We start from the raw sequence: 19,660 nt of genomic DNA, 5'->3' as shown, positions 1-19,660 counted from the left end.
TCCAGCTCGTAGAATATCTATAGGGAAGGGCTCAGGCCAGACAGCACCATTGAGTTCCCGGTTTGATTAAATACGTATCATGGCAATGGGTCGTCTCGCTTGGATCGAACCGCCTCCTCATAATCATATCCATTTATCGACCAGTCGACTTTATAAACTCTGAACACAGAATGATTCAGAGACATCATCAATTCTGCAGCTGCAAGGGTGTATTCTTGCTCCATGTGGAATCGATCTGGCCGAGTAAATTGATGACTGCACATTTAGCACGATGACAGAGGACGACCCTAGAAGGTTTATGGGAGGTTGCTATAGCTCGCCTAGGTTAGATCAGACCGCCTCCCCATAATCATATCCATCGATCAATTTTATAGCTTCTGAACTCCGCACTTTCGCCCGACATACCATGGATATCTTGGTGGAGGTCTCTGGTATCCAAGAATAGGTTTGAGACTGTTTGCATCGAGTGGGCAATACTTTGCCACTATGTTGAAATGTTGTCGGAACGGGGAGTGCTTTAATTAAGCATTTGGGCCAGTTAAGTGGAATATGCTGTGACTATACGAGTATGTTCTAATTGCAGCTTACCGGTGTCCAACTTTCGTGTTATGTCTGTTTGCACTCAATTAATCTGGTACGTGCCTTTGCAGCAACAGTATCGGCGTTCCGAGTCTATGTTTTCACCTCGGAACGATCGTACATCCAACATGCTCGATGAATGTCTTCCATCTATCACAACGTGATCAATTTGATTTCTTGTTTTCTGATCTGGTGACAGTCAGGTGCCCTTGTAAATGTTGAGATGCTTAAATTTGGTGCTGCTAACTACCTTGTTTTTGCCGCTGCGAAGTCTACCAGCCTCATACCATTGCCAGATGTTTCACTGGTGACTGGATTTCTCGACTGTTAGACCAAAGATATTCTCCTTTTCAAAGTTTATACTAAAACCGCGTAAAATAATTTAAATGTCCTGGGTTGGACACCTGTCCTCAGGTGACACCACCTTGAGATGAAAGATGGGCCAACATAAATTTTTGGTTTTGTTGTGTTAAATACAGTCGGGACTGTTGCTTGGTATCTTTCATCCGACTTCATAAGAGATAACTAGGAAAAATTCTAAAAATATGTTATATCCATAAAAAGCTCTAAAATTTACTCGAATACAACTGTTCACTGGGATATTTCTCTGCTTAGCTAGGATTTTGATCGGCAAAAAACACAATTTATCATATCGACGCCTCCAAATAATAGTATGCTAAGTCGACTTAGCATGTTTTCAAGTTCTTTACGTTTTTACATTTTACGTCCTTTAACTTAAATTCTGTCTAGGGTGTCCAAAAAACCGGTTTTTCCAAACAAAACGGTTTTCGGTTAACCGAAAATTTCAGTTTTTTCAAAAACCGGGTTTCGGTTTTCAAAAATATTCAAAACCGGTTAACCGGTTTAAACCGGTTTTGTAAAATACGTACAAAATTGCTCATAATTGATAAATATTTGATAAAAAATGTGCGGCAAGGGGTAAATTAAGTATAACTAATTCGTTATTATATAATTATCTGATAATATCCTTGTTATTTAACATTCAAACTTAGAGTGGAGACAGCAAACATAAGTCAGAAATTGTGCTCTAAGAATAGTAAAAGCCTTTACAAATATACGATTGTGTACCAAAGGAATTAAATTTACATTTCATTAAGTCTGGATTCTCCTTCTTGCGTTGAGAACCTCAAATTATCGTGCCGGAATCAAAATGTACTTTGTTATCGTTACCTTTTATAACCTTAAATTCGACAAGTTCTTAGTTTAATGTAATAATTCAAAAACGTATGAATAACGTCATTCAAACAACCGTGTGATATTACGTATACGCAGTTTTTTCATAGATTGTTCAATTGAACTATATTGAAGTTGTGCCATTTTACACAAAATATTTTCAAGTTTAAAGGTATCTGACATTTATAATTTTGCCGTACCTTTTGTTAGTTAAGTTTAGTTTTCTTTCAAGAATACAATTGTAATGAAATTTTAAAAATATTACTACTTTTTTAAAACCGGTTAACCGACACAAATAACCGGTTTTTTCGGTTAACCGAAAATGACGTTTATGGCGAAAACCGGTTTCGGTTTTGTAACTCAAAACCGGTTAACCGGTTAACCGGTTTCGGTTTTGGACACCCTAATTCTGTCAAATTTTGGTAATGATCGGTCAATCCGAACAGAAGTTATGAACAAATGTTTACTTAGCATTGTAAAGAAGGCCAAAGAAAAGTGTAAACTTTGAGAGCTTCTCCTGCAAAACTCACTTTTCAGACTTAGCATACTATTATTTGGAGGTGTCGATATAAATCATAAATCGGAGGTAGCTACTTCTGCTGCTGACGACGATTGGTCACATTTTATGATATTTCCTACTAGACAAAGCAGTTAGTGGCCATCAGCTAAAAGTCATCAACAATGTTCTTAAGGATCAGAAGGAAGTTACAGCAAACACTTATGGCATTGCAAAAAATTAATAGCCTACGTTTGAGCGCAACCCTAGGGGACATTAACCCTGCGTTTACAAATGCCAGTATTGGCAAGACAATAGCAAAAATACAAACCTTTTTCACAAATACATTTAAAATTTTTTAAATATGTATAGAGAAAAGTATGAATGTATAGGTGAAAATGGTTTGTAACTTTGCTATTGTCTTGCCAGTACTGTCTGTGGGTAAAACGTCTAGTAAGAATTTCTTAGTAATCACATTGTTTTCACCTGCTTTACATAAAGGAAATTGAACAATAAGTCTGAGGAGTCTGCGTAATTTGTTCATTGCCAATAAGTTTCTAGTTAAAAAGGGTGGCGGTATGAAAATAATTATTTTCTAGTCAAAAGGGATTTTAGCGAAAATAAACACATAAGCTAATGTCTGTCCTTTGTGTCAATACAAACAGTTTGGTTTATACATACATTCAATACTCCAGTCCGACTAGGCCAATTTGGCCGGGTATTTAACAATTTTTGCAAAGATGGCTGCTTTTGTTCTTAGAGTTGGACCCATTATCCCAATATTATCGGTAAACGGTAATAAAATGTGTTGTTTTAGAAAGACCACAAACTTCAAACATAAAACTCTGCGAGCCTTAAAAATATTTTTTTAGAAACCAATAGCCTCAAAAATATTCTGTAAAAAATCCGCTAGCCTCAATAAATATTCTGTAAAAACTCCGCGAACGTTAAAAATACTCGTAATAAAATACATGAACCTCGAAAATATTCTGTAAAAAATCCTCGAGCCTCTAAAATATTCTTAAAAAATCCAAGAGCCTCAAAATTACAAAAAAAAAAATAAATGAGCCTCAAAATATTCTTTAAAAAATCTAATAGCCTTAAAAATATTCTTTCAAAAATCCACTAGCCCCAAAAATATTTTGTAAAAAATCAGCGAGCCTCAAAAAATTCTTTAAAAAATCCAATAGATTTAAAAATATTCTTAAAAAATCCAATAGACTTAAAAATATTTTTTAAAAAATCTACGAGCCTCAAAAATATCCAATAGTCTTAAAAATATTTTTTTAAAAATCCACTAGCCTCAAAAAGGTTCTGTAAAAAAAACCACGTGCCTTAAAAATATTTTTAAAAAATCCACGAACTTCAAAACTATACTTCAAAAAATTCACTAGTTTCTAAAATATTCTTTAAAAAATCTACGAGCCTCAAAAATATCCAATAGTCTTAAAAATATTTTTTTAAAAATCCACTAGCCTCAAAAAGGTTCTGTAAAAAAAACCACGTGCCTTAAAAATATTTTTAAAAAATCCACGAACTTCAAAACTATACTTCAAAAAATTCACTAGTTTCTAAAATATTCTTTAAAAAATCCACGAGCTCCAAAATATTCGTAAAAAATTCATAAGCCTCAAAAATATTCTTAAAAAACTTCATACATATGTTCCCACAACATACCCGAAGGGACAAGGGAGACTTCTCTCATATCAATGAGTGCACGCCGATTCATATTGGCTCAATGATAAGGGACCTACTTTTTATTGCCGAGTCCGAACGGCGTGTCTTACGACACCACTTGTTGAGAAGTTTTTCATAGCTTAAATACTCAAGAAATGTCGCCAGCATTACTGAGGGGGAATTTTGCCACCGTTGAAAATTTGATGTTGCTTGGCCTGGGATTCGAACCGCAGACCTTCGGAGTGCAAAGCGGGCGTGCTCTTAAAAAACTATGAGCCTTAAAAATATTCTTAAAAAATGTATGAGCCTCAAAAATATTCTGTAAAAAATCCACGAGCTCCAAAATATTCTTTAAAAATCCAATAGACTTAAAAATATTCTGTAAAAATCCACGAGCTCCAAAATACTCTTAAAAAATGCATGAGGCTCAAAAATATTCTTAAAAAAACGATGAGTCTTACAAATAATCTTAAAAAAATTATGAGCCTTAAAAATAATTTTTAAAAAAATCGACGGGCTTTAAAAATGTTCTGTAAAAAATCGACGAGCCTCAAAAATATTCTGTAAAAAATACACTGGCTTCAAAAATATTCATAGAAAAATGCATGAACCTCAAAATATTCTTTACAAAATCTACGAGCCTTAAACAATTTATGAACCTCAAAAATATTCTGTATAAAAATCCATTAGCCTCAAATATATTCCCTAACAAATCCACGAGCCTAAGAATATTATTAAAAAAATCCACTAGCTTCAAAAATATTCTTTAAAAATATACGAGCCTCAAAAATAATAAAATAATCCAGAAGCCTAAAAAATATTCTTAAAAAATCTATGAGCCTTAAAAATAGTTTTTAAAAATACACAAGCCTCAAAAATTTTTTTAAAAATCCAATGGACTTAAAAATCCACTAGAATCAAAAATTGTCCTTAAAAATATACGAGCCTCAACAATTTTCTTAAAAAATCAAGAAGCCTAAAAAAAAAATTTAAAAAATCTATGAGCCTTAAAAATAGTTTTTAAAAATCCACAAGCTTCAAAAAATTCTTCAAAAAATCCAATAGACTTAAAAATATTCTGTAAAAAATCCACAAACTCAAAAATATTCTTAAAAAATCCATGAACCTCCAAAATGTTCTTTAAAAAATGCAGTATACTTAAAAATATTGTTTAAAAAATCAACGAGCCTCAAAAATATCATTTTTAAAAAATCCAGTTGACGCAAAAATATTTTTTAAAAAATCCACTAGCCTCCAAAATATTTGGTAAAAAACACGTGCCTTTCCTTCAAAAAATCCACTAGATTCCAAAATATTCTTTAAAAAATCCACGAGCTCCAACATATTCTTTAAAAAATTCATGAACTTCACAACAATTCTTACAAAAATATGAGTCTTAAAAATATTCTTAAAAAATTATGAGCCTTAAAAATATTCTTTAAAAAATCAACGATTCTCAAAAATATTCTGTAAAAATCGACGAGCCTCAAAAAAAAAAAATCCACTGGCTTCAAAAATATTCATAAAAGATATACAATAAATATTGGTTACAAAATCTACGAGCCTAAAAAATTCATGAACCTCAAAAATATTCTGCATAAAAATCCATTAGCCTCAAATATATTCCATAAAAAATCCACGAGCCTAAAAATTTATTTAAAAAAGATCCACTAGCCTCAAAAATATTCCTTAAAAAATATACGAGCCTCAACAATTTTCTTTAAGAAATCTACAAGTCTAAAAAATATTCTTAAAAAATCTATGAGAGTTAAAATTTTTTTCTAAAAATCCACAAGCTTCAAAAAATTCTTTAAATAATCCAATAGATTTTAAATGTTTCTGTAAAAAATCCACAAGCTCAAAAATATTCTTAAAAAATCCATGAACCTTAAAAGTATTCTATAAAAAATCTTAAAAATATTTTAAAAAAAAATATGAGCCTTAAAAATATTCTTTAAAAAATCCACGGTCCTCAAAAATATTCTGTAAAACTCGACGAGCCTCAAAAATACTCTGTAATAAATTCACTGGATTCAAAAATATTCATAAAAAATACATGAACCTCAAAAAATATTGTTTACAAAATCTACGAGCCTAAAAAAATTCATGAACTTCAAAAATATTCTATATAAAAATCCATTAACCTCAAATATATTCCCTAAAAATACACTAGACTACAAAATATACGAGCCTCAAAAATTTTCTTTAAAATATCCACAAGCCTACAAAATATTCTTAAAAAATCTATGAGCCTTAAAAATATTTTTTAAAAATCCACAAGCCTCAAAAAATTCTTTAAAAAAGCCAATAGACTTAAAAATATTCTGTAAACAAACACGAGCTTCAAAAATATTTTTACAAAATCCACGAATTTCAAAACTATCCTTCAAAAAATCCACGAGCTCCAAAATATTCTTAAAAAATACATGAGCCTCAAAAATATTCTAAAAAACTATGAGCCTTAAAAATATTCTCAAAAAATTATGAGTCTTAAAAATAATCTGTAAAAAATAGACGAGCTTCAAAAATATTCTGTAAAAAATCGACGAGCCTCAAAAATATTCTGTAAAATATCCACTGGCTTCAAAAGTATTCATAAAAAATACATGAATATCGAAAATATTGTTTACAAAATCTACGAGCCGAAAAAAAAATCATGAACCTCAAACATATTCTGCATAAAAAAAATTTATTTAACCCTCCGTTGGACACCAGAGTCTGGCCAGGCCTTTTTCATTTTATTTTGTATTTTAAACTGGGTTACGATAAAGCTATGAACCTGAGATTCCAGGTTCATATGAATGAATGAAGGAAACATGAAGTCAAAAGGATCACCAGAAAATGAGCTACAAGGATTTTTTGACATACATATCACATTCGTAACACATGAGTCTGGTCAGACCCCACCCATTTTTTATTGAAAATTTTCCGAAATTTGTCTTAAAATTTGATTTTTCCTACATTATTTGACAAAATGAATACCCTTTTATGAAACTTGTCGCATTTCACCCTACCATGTCTTCAAAATTGCTCATAAAAAGGTCGCAAAAGCAGGATATGGGTCTGAAATCAGTGAATGTACCACAACCTAAAAAAATCCCTTGCAAATAGGGTTACACTTGTATTCTAGACAACTATACACGTAACTGGACTAATAAAACCCATTACTTAGCTTTTCTGCTCTTTTTGTGGGGTGGATTGGTGCAAATATAGGATTCTCCACATGAATTATAAGAAAATCCTTAGGATATATGCCTTTATTTATCTCTTGATATCATCGTTATTGTACTGCAATAAGCTGTAAAGTTATAAAATAGACACTCTTCATTCTGAATAATAGGCCAAAACTAAAATATAGTGCTTCAAAATGAAATATAAATAGGATTTTCGAGCATAGAGACAAGAAAACTACGAATTTTTTACTTCGTAGGCCCTGTTTTACTAACTTGATAATATCATTTATATGTATAGTTTTTCGACATGTTTTTTGACAAATAAGGATTATTTATTAAAGATTAGGGTCCTTTAAACATATTCTACAACTTTTTATATGAAAATGTTAAATAAGTTTCCTAAAAAAATAAAAATAATTATATGGGTCTGGCCAGACTCATGTGTTACGAATATGACAAACAATATTGGTGTCCAACGAAGGGTTAAAAAATCCACTAGCCCTAAAAATAGTTTTGAAATAAAAAATATAGAAGACTCAAAAATTTTGTTTAAAAAATCCAATAGTTCAAAATTTTTTAAAATATAAATATTAACTTAAATATATTTTTTAAAAATCCACAAGCCTCAAAAATTTCTTTAAAAAATTCAATAGATTTAGAAATTTTCTGTAAAAAATTATACTTATTTACTTAGCTGGCCCATTACAGAACATTTGTTCCATAGGCCGAACTAAGAAAAGATCTCCATTTCTCTCTATTTGTTGCTTCGCATTCTGGAATACCGCGCCTTTTCATCTCGTCATCCACTTGTTTGCGCCGTCTATTCTTTGGCCTGCCAATTCTGCGTGCACCGCCAAGCGGTCAGTATTTATACGCCTTTTTAGCGGGTTCATTATCGCTCATTCTTATGATTTGGCCTAGCCAGCGCAATCGCTAGTTTTTAAACTGCTTACTTAAACCAAAGTGGCATCTGTTGGCCAATACAATTCTTCTTTTTATTTCACAACTGATGTCGTTTGTTGTGTTTACGGAGGTGCCGAGGTAGACGAAGTCTTTTACTACCTCAATATTATAGGAACCAACTTCCACAGTCGGTCCGAGCTCAATGGACGCATTGCGCGTCGACACCATCAACTTGGTCTTCTCACCGTTTACCGCCGGACCCACTTTAGCAGATTCTCCTTCGACCTTCATAAAGGTATCAGTTACTTCTTTTACTAATCGGCCCATGATGTCTATATCATCAGCATAAGCAAGTAACATGTGACTATTGGTGTATATTGTGCCACTTCTTTTGACGTTTGCCTCTCGTGTAACCTTTTCCAGCAGGATGTTGAAGAGATCACACGAAAGGCTGTCTCCTTGTCTGAAACCTCTTTTGATACCAAACTCTTCGGAGAGGTTCTTTCCTATTTTAACTGAGGACCTCGTGTCAGTTTAAGTCATTTTACAAAGCCGGATGAGCTTTGCGGGGATACCAAATTCAGACATGGCTTGGAATACTTTTGAACGTAGCGGGCTGTCAAAGGCTGCTTTATAATCGACAAAAAGGAAAGAACAAAGGTGTCGATCTGCATCTCTTGAGTTTTCTCCAGGATTTGCCGCAGGGTAAATGTCTGGTCAATGGTGGACTTGCCAGGTCTAAAGCCGCATTGGTATGGTCCAAGTATCTCGTTGACCATGGGCTTTAGTAGTTCGCACAATATCCCTGACACGATCTTGTAGGCAATAGGGAGTAGACTTATGCCCCTATAGTTGGAGCATACAGTCTTATCTCCTTTCTTGTGGACGGGACATAGGATGCTCAGGTTCCAATCGTCGGGTACGCGTTCTTCCTGCCAGATGGTGTTAACTAGCTGATGAATACACCTTATCAGCGTGTCGCCTCCGGTTTTGATCAGCTCGGCTGGTAAGCCATCGGCTCCTGCTGCTTTATTATTCTTTAGCCGGTTGATTGCTGTTTTTACCTCATCTTGGCCGGGCGGTATACATTCTATACCATCTTCTGGGATTGGATCTGTGGTATCATCGTCTTCGCTACTATTGGATACCAGCAGATTGGAGAAATGTTCCTTCCATATCCTGAGTACACTATCTGTATCAGTTACCAGATTACCTTGCTGGTCTCTACAGGAGGCTGTGTCTGTACCAAATCCATCAGTTTGATGCTTGAATCTTTGGTAGAATTTTCGGACTTCATGCTGGCTCCTGTATATCTCGATTTTTTCACACTCCCGCTTTTCCATCTCTCTCTCTTTTTCCTGCGGAAAAAACGTTTCTCCTCTCTCCTTTTCTCCCGATATCTCTCTGTGCGCCACGTGTTGCTACGGATTGTAAAGTAGCCCTATATTTCGCATTTTTCTCTTCGGTAGCAGCACGACACTCCTGGTCATACCATAAATTCCTTTGTGGAGGTCTCTGTAATCCAAGTATGGATTTTGCGGCTGTTTGCATGGAGTGGGCAATATGCTGCCATTGTGTTGTTATGTTATCGGGACAAGGAGTGCTCGCGTTAAGCAATTGGGCTAGTTGAGTGGAATATGCTGTGGCTATCTGTTGTGTTTGCAGCCTATCGATGTCCAACTTCCGCGTTGTGTCTGTTCGTGCTTTATTTGCAACGTTTAGACGGGTACGTACCTTTGCTGCAACAAGGTAGTGGTCCGAATCAATGTTTGCGCCTCGGAACGATCGTACATCCAACACGCTGGATGAATGTCTTCCATCTATTACAACATGATCAATTTGATTACTTGTTCTTTGATCTGGAGACAGCCAGGTGCCCTTATGAATATCGAGATGATTAAATCTGGTACTGCTAACTACCATGTTTTTTGCAGCTGCAAAGTCTATCAGCCTTATACCATTGTCAGGTGTTTCACTGTGGAGACTGAGTTTCCCGACTGTTGGGCCAAATTTTGGCATTAAAATGGCCTAGAATGATCCGACTAACTACGAATCCGCAACCAAACTCATGCTCATAATACAGTGCGTCACCTTTAGGTGTTGTTGTGACGCCTTTCCCAGTCCATCGTTTTTCCTGTATGGCAGTAATATCGGCCTTGTACTTTTCAAGTACGTCTGCCAATGCGAAGACTGCACCTTCTCTATAAAGAGTGCGAACATTCCAGGTGCAGATTCGCTGATCATGGTCCTTAAAACGTTTGCGGGGTTCGTCAACTTTAGAAGGGTTTGTTTTTCTTTCGTTTTTTCATAGTAGGCTGTTTTTTCTAGGGGAGGGTTACAAACCCGAATTTTTAACGTTCTTATGGGTGAACGCGCGGCACATGTTAGCTCACTACCTTTAACGGGTGTTAACAGCAGTTCCCCAGGTGACACCACGGGGAGGTCAGTGTCGACTTGAGATGAAAGAGGGACCAAGATAAATCCTAGAAAAAATCCATGAGCCTCAAAAAATTCTTTAAATAATCCTCGGGCCTCAAAAAAACCTTGAAAAAATCCTATAGGCATAAAAATGTTTAAAAAAACCACTAGCCTCAAAAAAAATTTTGAAAGAACGCATGAGCCACAAAAATATTCTCCAAAAAACCACTAGCCTCAAAATAATATTCTTTAAAAATGAGCCTCAAAAATATTCTTTAAAAAACCACGAGCCTCAAAATTATTAAAGTACCAACGTTTAAGCAATTTCTGTTTTTGGTTTTGTTCGTTTATACTTCGCTATTATCGTTGCCAAAATTTAATACATTTATTTTTTCCCCTTCTTCTTTCAGAAATTCGCAGTGTTTCCGGAGAACCAAATTACAAATCTGTCAATCTGACATGGGAAGTGGAGTTTGTGCCGTCACCGAATGACATTGTCACCAATAGCAGTGATGAGATTGAACCTCCAGTTGCATTTCAATTGTTTTTCTGTGAATTGCAATCCTTTGGACCGCACAGGTGTCGCTCGAAAGTGGTAAATGCCACCAAATCGGCCTATGACAATAACGAAGACAATGACTTGGAGGTGGTTGATCAAATGTAGGAAACTTAAACTTATTATCAATGAAGTTTTTATTTAACACAGCATTTCATGTACTTTTTAGACGACAAATTCGCCAATATGTTGCTCAGGTTGATAACTTGCGGATGGCCACCAAGTACAGTTTTCACATTAAATCCATTCCCAAGAATAAGCAACTGAAGAAAATCACGGGACGTTCTGAGATATTTGATAATGAAATTGAGGGTAGTGATTTTCTCAGTACAAATAATTTGGGAGGACCCACTATTGTTATACCCACCAAAGGATGTAAGTTGGGGTTGCGTTAGGGAGAAATATCTGAGGGTGTAATATTTTGTAATTTCAATTTTTTTTTTGGTTTGTAGTTTCGGCTCAGGCAACCCGGTGTCTACCCAATGCCTCCGAAATTGAAGTGGAAACGGGACCAAATTTCGGTGGTAAAATTGTCGTAGATGGTGGCAACTGTGGCATCAAAGGTGATCCCAACGATTTCAAGGATAAATATGTCATGCGCATTGATCACAAGGCATGCGGTAGCATGGTAAAACCCGAAACAAATACCGTGGAAACATTTATAACTGTACAAGAGAATTTGGGTATTTTTACACACAGTACCAGGAGGTAAAGTCAGAAGAAAAATTAGGAGCTAAGCTTTATCTATTCTAATCAAACAAAATACGTTTTCATTCCCTCATTTCTTTAGATTCGTTGTTGTCTGCAGCTATCAATCTGGCATGCAAACAGTGCGTGCCAGCTTTTCCGTTCCCGGCCGGGGTGGTGCTGTAGCCACATCCCATGAATCCCTGGAAGATGAAGAACGTATGGGTCGCGGCCTACGTCCCTTTAGATTTGTAAATAAATCCGAATTGATACTTAAAGATAATGATGTTGCTGTTGAGGGGAAGGGTGAAGGTCAGGCGGAGGTCTCAACCCAGTCCTCGGAAGAAGTGGAGGCTTTGGTGCAAGAAATGGATAATCCAACTGTGGCCACCAATAATAATGTCAATGAAACTGAAGTTTCAGCTGACACAAATGAAGAAGAAGCTGAAGTAGGAGACACAAGTGAAGACGACGAAGATGCCGAGAATGCTGTGGCGATCTTGGAAAATATTATCCCTGGTGTTAATGAAGATCACATTAAGGCAAATGCGCTACAAGAAAACCAAAGTGTGAGTGATGATGATGTAGCTGCAAATAACGTAGATGAGAAGACGGTGGAAGAAGAAATCATTAATGCTGCTGAAGAGGAGAGCAATGATGCAAATGAACGTTTTTCTGCAAAGTTTGCCAAACTGATATTGGATCGCAATGACAATGGCATGGAGGGGGGCAGTGATTATGAGGCGGATTCGGCGAAATTAAGTGATACAGCCACAGGAAGAGGTAAGCCAGGTTTAAAACAAATATTTTGCAAAATATAATATTTTGAAAAATCATCTTAAACATATTTTTAAAAAATCCACGCTTGAAAAAATATTCTTAAAAAATCATTTTTAAAAAACTCACACTTGAAAAAATATTCTTAAAAAATCATTTTTAAAAAACTCACACTTGAAAAAATATTCTTAAAAAATATTTTTAAAAAATCCACGCTTGAAAAAATATTCTTAGAAAATATTTTTAAAAAATCCACGCATGAAAAAATATTCTTAAAAAATATTTTTAAAAAATCCACGCATGAAAAAATATTCTTAAAAATCCACGCTTGAAAAAATATTCTTAAAAAATATTTTTAAAAAATCCACACTTGAAAAAATATTCTTAAAAAATCCACGCTTGAAAAAATATTCTTAAAAAATCCACGCTTGGAAAAATATTCTTAAAAAATATTTTTAAAAAATCCACGCTTGGAAAAATATTCTTAAAAAATATTTTTAAAAAATCCACGCTTGGAACAATATTCTTAAAAAATATTTTTAAAAAATCCACGCTTGGAAAAATATTCTTAAAAAATATTTTTAAAAAATCCACGCTTGAAAAAATATTCTTAAAAATCCACGCTTGAAAAAAAATTCTTAAAAAATATTTTTAAAAATCCACGCTTGAAAAAAAATTCTTAAAAAATATTTTTAAAAAATCCACGCTTGAAAAAATATTTTTAAAAAATCCACGCTTGAAAAAATATTCTTAAAAATCCACGCTTGAAAAAATATTATTAAAAAATCCACGCTTGAAAAAATATTCTTAAAAAATCCACGCTTGAAAAAATATTCTTAAAAAATCCACGCTTGAAAAAATATTCTTAAAAAATTTTATTAAAAAATCCACACTTGAAAAAATATTCTTAAAAAATCCACGCTTGAAAAAATATTATTAAAAAATCCATGCTTGAAAAAATATTTTTAAAAAATCCACGCTTGAAAAAATATTATTAAAAAATCCATGCTTGAAAAAATATTATTAAAAAATCCATTCTTGAAAAAATATTCTTAAAAATCCACGCTTGAAAAAATATTATTAAAAAATCCATGCTTGAAAAAATATTTTTAAAAAATCCACGCTTGAAAAAATATTCTTAAAAATCCACTCTTGAAAAAATATTATTAAAAAATCCACGCTTGAAAAATATTCTTAAAAATCCACGCTTGAAAAAATATTATTAAAAAATCCGCGCTTGAAAAAATATTCTTAAAAAATCCACGCTTAAAAAAATATTCTTAAAAAATCCACGCTTGAAAAAATATTCTTAAAAAATCCACGCTTGAAAAAATATTCTTAAAAAATCCACACTTGAAAAAATATTCTTAAAAAATATTATTAAAAAATCCACGCTTGAAAAAATATTATTAAAAAATCCACACTTGAAAAAATATTCTTAAAAATCCACGCTTGAAAAAATATTATTAAAAAATCCACACTTGAAAAAATATTCTTAAAAATCCACGCTTGAAAAAATATTATTAAAAAATCCACGCTTGAAAAAATATTATTAAAAAATCCATGCTTGAAAAAATATTTTTAAAAAAATCCACGCTTGAAAAAATATTCTTAAAAATCCACGCTTGAAAAAATATTTTTAAAAAATCCACGCTTGAAAAAATATTCTTAAAAATCCACGCTTGAAAAAATATTATTAAAAAATCCACGCTTGAAAAAATATTCTTAAAAAATCCACGCTTGAAAAAACATTCTTAAAAAATCCACGCTTAAAAAAATATTCTTAAAAAAGCCACGCTTGAAAAAATATTCTTAAAAAATCCACGCTTGAAAAAATATTCTTAAAAAATCCACACTTGAAAAAATATTCTTAAAAAATATTATTAAAAAATCCACGCTTGAAAAAATATTATTAAAAAATCCACACTTGAAAAAATATTCTTAAAAATCCACGCTTGAAAAAATATTATTAAAAAATCCACGCTTGAAAAAATATTATTAAAAAATCCATGCTTGAAAAAATATTTTTAAAAAAATCCACGCTTGAAAAAATATTCTTAAAAATCCACGCTTGAAAAAATATTTTTAAAAAATCCACGCTTGAAAAAATATTCTTAAAAATCCACGCTTGAAAAAATATTATTAAAAAATCCACGCTTGAAAAAATATTCTTAAAAAATCCACGCTTGAAAAAATATTCTTAAAAAATTTTATTAAAAAATCCACACTTGAAAAAATATTCTTAAAAAATCCACGCTTGAAAAAATATTATTAAAAAATCCATGCTTGAAAAAATATTTTTAAAAAATCCACGCTTGAAAAAATATTATTAAAAAATCCATGCTTGAAAAAATATAATTAAAAAATCCATTCTTGAAAAAATATTCTTAAAAATCCACGCTTGAAAAAATATTCTTAAAAATCCACGCTTGAAAAACTATTTTTAAAAAATCCATGCTTGAAAAAATATTTTTAAAAAATCCACGCTTGAAAAAATATTCTTAAAAATCCACGCTTGAAAAAATATTATTAAAAAATCCAGGCTTGACAAAATATTCTTAAAAATCCGCGCTTGAAAAAATATTCTTAAAAAATCCACGCTTGAAAAAACATTCTTAAAAAATCCATGCCTAAAAAAATATTCTTAAAAAATCCACGCTTGAAAAAATATTCTTAAAAAATCCACGCTTGAAAAAATATTCTTAAAAAATCCACGCTTGAAAAAATATTATTAAAAAATCCACGCTTGAAAAAATATTATTAAAAAATCCACGCTTGAAAAAATATTCTTAAAAAATCTACGCTGGAAAAAATATATTCTTAAAAAATATTAAAAAATCCACGCTTGAAAAAATATTAAAAAATCCACGCTTGAAAAAATATTATTAAAAAATCCACGCTTGAAAAAATATTATTAAAAAATCCACGCTTGAAAAAATATTATTAAAAAATCCACGCTTGAAAAATATTCTTAAAAAATATTATTAAAAAATCCAAGCTTGAAAAAATATTATTAAAAAATCCACGCTTAAAAAAATATTATTAAAAAATCCACACTTGAAAAAATATTCTTAAAAAATCCACGCTTGAAAAAATATTATTAAAAAATCCACGCTTGAAAAATATTCTTAAAAAATATTATTAAAAAATCCAAGCTTGAAAAAATATTATTAAAAAATCCACGCTTGAAAAAATATTATTAAAAAATCCACGCTTGAAAAAATATTATTAAAAAATCCACGCTTGAAAAAATATTATTAAAAAATCCACGCTTGAAAAATATTCTTAAAAAATAGTAAAAAATCCACGCTTGAAAAAATATTAAAAAATCCACGCTTGAAAAAATATTAAAAAATCCACGCTTGAAAAAATATTAAAAAATCCACGCTTGAAAAAATATTAAAAAATCCACGCTTGAAAAAATATTATTAAAAAATCCACGCTTGAAAAAATATTATTAAAAAATCCACGCTTGAAAAAATATTATTAAAAAATCCACGCTTGAAAAATATTATTAAAAAATCCAAGCTTGAAAAAATATTCTTAAAAAATCCACGCTTGAAAAAATATTTTTAAAAATCCACGCTTGAAAAAATATTTTTAAAAATCCACGCTTGAAAAAATATTTTTAAAAATCCACGCTTGAAAAAATATTCTTAAGAAATCCACGCTTGAAAAAATATTATTAAAAAATCCACGCTTGAAAAAATATTATTAAAAAATCCACGCTTGAAAAAATATTCTTAAAAAATATTATTAAAAAATCCACGCTTGAAAAAATATTCTTAAAAAATATTATTAAAAAATCCACGCTTGAAAAAATATTATTAAAAAATCCACGCTTGAAAAAATATTCTTAAAAAATATTATTAAAAAATCCACGCTTGAAAAAATATTATTAAAAAATCCACGCTTGAAAAAATATTATTAAAAAATCCACGCTTGAAAAAATATTATTAAAAAATCCACGCTTGAAAAAATATTATTAAAAAATCCACGCTTGAAAAAATATTATTAAAAAATCCACGCTTGAAAAAATATTCTTAAAAAATATTATTAAAAAATCCACGCTTGAAAAAATATTATTAAAAAATCCACGCTTGAAAAAATATTCTTAAAAAATATTATTAAAAAATCCACGCTTGAAAAAATATTATTAAAAAATCGGCGCTTGAAAAAATATTCTTAAGAAATATTATTAAAAAATCCACGCTTGAAAAAATATTATTAAAAAATCCACACTTGAAAAAATATTCTTAAAAAATATTATTAAAAAATCCACGCTTGAAAAAATATTCTTAAAAAATATTATTAAAAAATCCACGCTTGAAAAAATATTATTAAAAAATCCACACTTGAAAAAATATTCTTAAAAAATATTATTAAAAAATCCACGCTTGAAAAAATATTATTAAAAAATCCACACTTCAAAAAATATTCTTAAAAAATCCACACTTGAAAAAATATTCTTAAAAAATATTATTAAAAAATCCACGCTTGAAAAAATATTCTTAAAAAATATTATTAAAAAATCCACGCTTGAAAAAATATTATTAAAAAATCCACACTTGAAAAAATATTCTTAAAAAATCCACACTTGAAAAAATATTCTTAAAAAATATTATTAAAAAATCGGCGCTTGAAAAAATATTCTTAAAAAATATTATTAAAAAATCCACGCTTGAAAAAATATTATTAAAAAATCCACACTTGAAAAAATATTCTTAAAAAATCCACACTTGAAAAAATATTATTAAAAAATCCACGCTTAAAAAAATATTCTTAAAAAATCCACGCTTAAAAAAATATTCTTAAAAAATCCACGCTTGAAAAAATATTCTTAAAAATATTATTAAAAAATCCACGCTTGAAAAAATATTATTAAAAAATCCACGCTTGAAAAAATATTCTTAAAAAATATTATTAAAAAATCCACGCTTGAAAAAATATTCTTAAAAAATATTATTAAAAAATCCACGCTTGAAAAAATATTATTAAAAAATCCACGCTTGAAAAAATATTCTTAAAAAATATTATTAAAAAATCCACGCTTGAAAAAATATTCTTAAAAAATATTATTAAAAAATCCACGCTTGAAAAAATATTCTTAAAAAATCCACGCTTGAAAAAATATTCTTAAAAAATCCACGCTTGAAAAAATATTCTTAAAAAATCCACGCTTGAAAAAATATTCTTAAAAAATCCACGCTTGAAAAAATATTCTTAAAAAATCCACGCTTGAAAAAATATTCTTAAAAAATCCACGCTTGAAAAAATATTCTTAAAAAATATTATTAAAAAATCCACGCTTGAAAAAATATTCTTAAAAAATATTATTAAAAAATCCACGCTTGAAAAAATATTATTAAAAAATCCACGCTTGAAAAAATATTATTAAAAAATCCATCCTTGAAAAAATATTCTTAAGAAATCCACGCTTGAAAAAATATTCTTAAAAATATTCATGAAAAATCCACGCTTGAAAAAATAATCTTAAGAAATCCACGCTTGAAAAAATATTCATAAAAAATCCACGCTTGAAAAAATATTCTTAAAAAATCCACGCTTGAAAAAATATTATTAAACAATCCACGCTTGAAAAAATATTATTAAAAAATCCACGCTTGAAAAAAATATTCTTAAAAATCCACGCTTGAAAAAAATATTCTTAAAAAAATCCACGCTTGAAAAAAATATTCTTAAAAATCCACGCTTGGAAAAAAATATTCTTAAAAATCCACGCTTGGAAAAATATTCTTAAAAAATCCACGCTTAAAAAAATATTCTTAAAAAAATCCACGCTTGAAAAAAATATTCTTAAAAATCCACGCTTGGAAAAATATTCTTAAAAAAATCCACGCTTGAAAAAAAATTCTTAAAAAATCCACGCTTAAAAAATATTATTAAAAATCCACGCTTGAAAAAATATTCTTAAAAAATCCACGTTTGAAAAAAATATTCTTAAAAAAATACACGCTTGAAAAAATATTCTTAGAAAAATCCACGCTTGATAAAATATTTTAAAAAAACACACGCTTGAAAAAAAATTCTTAAAAATATTTTTAAAAAATCCACGCTTGAAAATAATGTTCTTAAAAACCCAAGCTTGAAAAAAATTCTTTAAAAATATTTAAAAAAACCGGGCATGAAAAAAATATTCTTAAAAATATTTTTAAAAAATCCACGTTTGAAAAATTTTTCTTAACAAATGTTTTTAAAAAAAAAAAAAATATTCTTCAAAAATATTTTTAAAAAATCCACGATTGAAGAAAATATTCTTAAAAAATATTTTTAAAAATCCATGCTTGCAGAAAATATACTTAAAAAATATTTTTAAAAAATCCACACTGGAAATATTTTTTTAAAAAAAATCCTCTTTTAAAAATAAATATTTTTAAATACTCTTAAACAATTTTTAAGAAATACACGCATGAAAATTATATTTTTGGAAACCCACGCTTGAAAAAAAAAATATCTTAAAAAATATTTTTAAAAAATCCACGCATGAAAAAAATATTTTTAAAAAATCCACTTTAAAAAAAATATTCTTCAAAAATATTTTTCCACTTCCACAAATATTTAAAAAAACACGGATGAAACAATATTTTTAAAAAATCCACGCATTGCAAAATATTCTTAAAAATATTTTTGCAAAATGCGGCTGAAAGAAATTTTATTTACAAATATTTTTAAAAAATCAACGCTTGAACAATATTATTAAAAAATATTTTGAAAATATTCCACGCTTAAAAATATTCTTTAAAATTATTTCGAGAAAATTCACGTATAAAAAAAAAATTTTTAAAAAAATTCAAGCTTGAAAAATATTTTTAAAAAATACAAGCTTGACATTTTTAAATCCACGCTTGAAAAATATTTTTAAAAAAATACCACTCTTTAAAAAATATACTGAAAAAATCACCGCATGAAAAATATTCTTAAAAAATATTTAAAAAAAAAATGTTTTTTAAAAAATCCGCTCTTAGAAATATTTAAAAAAATTCCACTCCTTGAAAATATTTAAAAAAAATCCACTCCTTGAAAATATTTTTAAATTATCCAGCCTTCAAAAACTTCTTAAAAAATATTTTTAAAAAAATCCACGCTTGAAAAATATTTTTCAAAAATCCACGCTTAAAATAAAATTTTTAAAAAATGCACACTTGAAAAATATTTTTCAAAAATCCACGCTTAAAATAA

At 29.8% G+C, this 19,660-nt stretch overlaps 1 protein-coding gene across 1 annotated transcript in view; it reads left to right on the top strand.

Moving 5' to 3' along the window:
• The window catches only part of LOC141395385 (uncharacterized), a 108,018-nt gene that overhangs the window by 86,662 nt on the left and 1,696 nt on the right, over positions 1-19,660 (top strand). Inside the window, exons 2-5 of the mRNA XM_073971116.1 lie at positions 10,851-11,100; positions 11,166-11,371; positions 11,449-11,704; positions 11,787-12,466. Of these exons, the coding sequence (XP_073827217.1) occupies positions 10,851-11,100; positions 11,166-11,371; positions 11,449-11,704; positions 11,787-12,466 (1,392 nt within the window). The remainder of the gene's footprint in view (positions 1-10,850; positions 11,101-11,165; positions 11,372-11,448; positions 11,705-11,786; positions 12,467-19,660) is intronic.

The sequence above is a fragment of the Musca autumnalis genome, unplaced genomic scaffold (genome assembly GCF_047663935.1).
Source record: "Musca autumnalis isolate F117 unplaced genomic scaffold, ASM4766393v1 scaffold_2, whole genome shotgun sequence".
In the NCBI taxonomy this organism is placed as follows: domain Eukaryota; kingdom Metazoa; phylum Arthropoda; class Insecta; order Diptera; family Muscidae; genus Musca; species Musca autumnalis.
The sequence above is the reverse complement of the archived record's forward strand: the minus strand, read 5'-3'. Positions and strand labels throughout refer to the sequence as shown.